We start from the raw sequence: 2,742 nt of genomic DNA, 5'->3' as shown, positions 1-2,742 counted from the left end.
TGAACTTCTTCTTTCATCACCATAGGCTCTTGCTCATATGTTGCTTCATGAAATTCTTCTGTGTCTTCCAATTCCTTTCGATATAGTGACTCAGTATATTCCTTCCATCTTCTTTTTATTTAAGGCAATTCTTTATAGCATGACTGCATAATATGAATGAACAAGGAATGATGGGGCGATATCTTTAAAAGATATTTTAAAGTAGCTTCTGAGAAAGGAGCTCTGGTGGCCTAGTGGAGAGAAGCTGTGCCGCAATCCCAAAGGCCATGGTTCAAATCCACCAGATGCTCCAGTGGAGAAGGAGGGGCAATCTCCTCCTGTGCTTTTCAGATCTGATTCGATGGTACACAACAACAACAATAAAGAAATAACAACAAACAACCCCACTGAAGTAGGTTCTGCAAAAATAATACATTGAAATATACTGTACCGATTAGTAGATGTTAAACTACTGGGTTTCTTAATGTTAATCAAAGGAGTCACATTAAGCAAATTATTTCCATTCTCTGAACTTCAGTGCTGTTATCTATAAGAATGATTAGCTCCCTGTTCTATAAATTTACTTAAACTGTATATGCATTCTTCTTGTTGTTATTGTTACATGCTGTCAAGTCACAACTGATTCACAACTGACCCTCCAGCATGTTTTCAGAGGAGATAACTGTTATATCACAGGAGGAGATTTCCCATCTTCATCCTGCGCACATCTGGTGGATTTGAACCCTCCCTTTGAGTTGGCAGAGCTCTCCCTCTGTCAGTTATTCCTCTGATATAATAACCACCCTTTCCTGAGGAAGCTCTGGTAGCTTAATGGTGAGCCTGGAGTCTGTGAGCTATGAATCAGTTCTGACTCGACAGTACTCCACAACTATTTCTTGAGAATTTCAGCATCCTGAGGCACTATATTGTTTCTATATCTTGTTATTTTACTGAATCATTGAATTATTCGATTAACTTATATTTATTGATTATTTACTGTGTACAACATGGAATGGATAGAGTGCTAGGTAAAATAGAGTTTGGTCTAGTTTTATTAAGCTTTTTAATTATACTCGTTCTGCAAAAAAAAGAGAGGGTTGGTTTGATTGATTAGTTTATCCAATATCAAACAAGAGTTTTTTTCAAGACATCTCTGATATGAAGATGTGACAGTTTGTAGAAAACCTAATAAATTATGCTTTAAAATTAGTCTCCTGAGTGTTGAATCCCTGTTAAATCCCAGGGGCCCAGCAACGTTAGGTGGGATCAAAAGTCTACAGTCAGAGACCTTTCCAAATTATTGAGGAGCAATGATAGAAGTTTGAAGACTACGGTGCACTTGATTCAGCTCATATTCTTTCTAGTCACTCACTGTGTCTCTGAGAGCTGGAAAATTAATAAGGATGATAAAATAAGAATTGATATCTTTGAGTAGTCGTGTTGAGGAAGAACATTTAATAAGCCATAGGTTTCCAAAGAACAAAGAGGTATGTCTTGGATAAAGTACAGCCAGAATGCTCCTTGGAGGTAAAGATGATAAAGCTTGGTCTCACATACATTGGGCATGTTAGAAGAGGCTATTCCTTGAAAAGGGACATCATGTTTGGAAAGGTGAAGAGTCATTGAAAAAGAGGAAGACCCTCAACCAGAGGGATTGACAAGTGACTGCAGCAATGGGCGTGTGTCAGAGATGACAAGGATGACACAGGATAGGACAGGGTTCAGAAATGTTAATCATGCGGTTGTTATGCCTGGTACTCCACTCGATGGCGCCTAACACCACCATCCTTCTATATGTACTGTCACATAAACTATTTTCCATGTTATTCAATTTATGTTTTATAACTGCTTAATATTTCAGTATACAAGTTTGTACTTTAAAAATTGATTTGTGAAAAATCAGTGCATTTATGGAAATGTTCTTTTTCCCTCAGGCTGTCGTGGTGACTGATGGCGAGCGTATTCTGGGCTTGGGTGACCTTGGCTGCAATGGGATGGGCATCCCTGTGGGGAAGCTGGCTTTGTACACCGCTTGTGGAGGGATGAACCCGCAGGAGTGTCTGCCTATCACTCTGGATGTGGGAACAGAGAATGAGGTAAACAATTTCAGTTCATAAAACAGTTACTCACTTTACAAAATGAGGCCAATTCTTAATTTTTTAACTTACTCCAGAGGCTTCTTGAAATTTGTTCTTTTCTGTCTGACTCTCCTCCCCAGCCCATATTTCCAGTATCCCTCCACTACAGTGTAAAAGAAAATGTTCCTTTCTCTTATCCGTTTACTGTTAATTTTGTCTCAACTTTCTGAAAATGTTACCATTCTTTGGTGAGCAATTACATCATTAAACTATGGAGTGTATGTTTTACTTTATGACATTCTATCATATTATATTCTTTTCCCAGTTATTCTTTTCATATTGTGGGAACTAGTCCATAAGACTTTTAAAAATTACCCAGTTTAAAATCTTGTTCAGAAAAGTATATACTAGAATCTGACATCCATAGTTGGAACCAGCTTATAGCTGACCCCCCAACAGTTTTTAGAAGCAGTAATTCACATAGGAAGAGATTGCCCATCCTTCTCTCATGTTGGTGGATTTGAACTATGTGACTTTGGGTTTGCAGCACAGCTTTTTACTACTGGACCACCAGAGCTTCTTGATATCCATGGTTAAGGATTTAGCGTTTCTTATTCCTGCATTAAAAATTTTTGTATTAATATAGTCTCCTGCAACTCGACGGCACTTAACAACAACAACAACA

General features: G+C 38.1%; 1 protein-coding gene across 1 annotated transcript in view; it reads left to right on the top strand.

The window, feature by feature from the left end:
- Window positions 1–2,742, top strand: part of ME1 (malic enzyme 1, NADP(+)-dependent, cytosolic) — a 212,837-nt gene that overhangs the window by 86,320 nt on the left and 123,775 nt on the right. The window contains exon 5 of the mRNA XM_006892123.1: window positions 1,914–2,075. Coding sequence (XP_006892185.1) covers window positions 1,914–2,075 — 162 coding nt within the window. The remainder of the gene's footprint in view (window positions 1–1,913; window positions 2,076–2,742) is intronic.

Source organism: Elephantulus edwardii, unplaced genomic scaffold, assembly GCF_000299155.1.
Source record: "Elephantulus edwardii isolate Elephantulus edwardi_28Jun2011 unplaced genomic scaffold, EleEdw1.0 scaffold00111, whole genome shotgun sequence".
Taxonomy (NCBI): Eukaryota; Metazoa; Chordata; class Mammalia; order Macroscelidea; family Macroscelididae; genus Elephantulus; species Elephantulus edwardii.
This window is presented reverse-complemented; position numbering and strand designations above follow the sequence as displayed.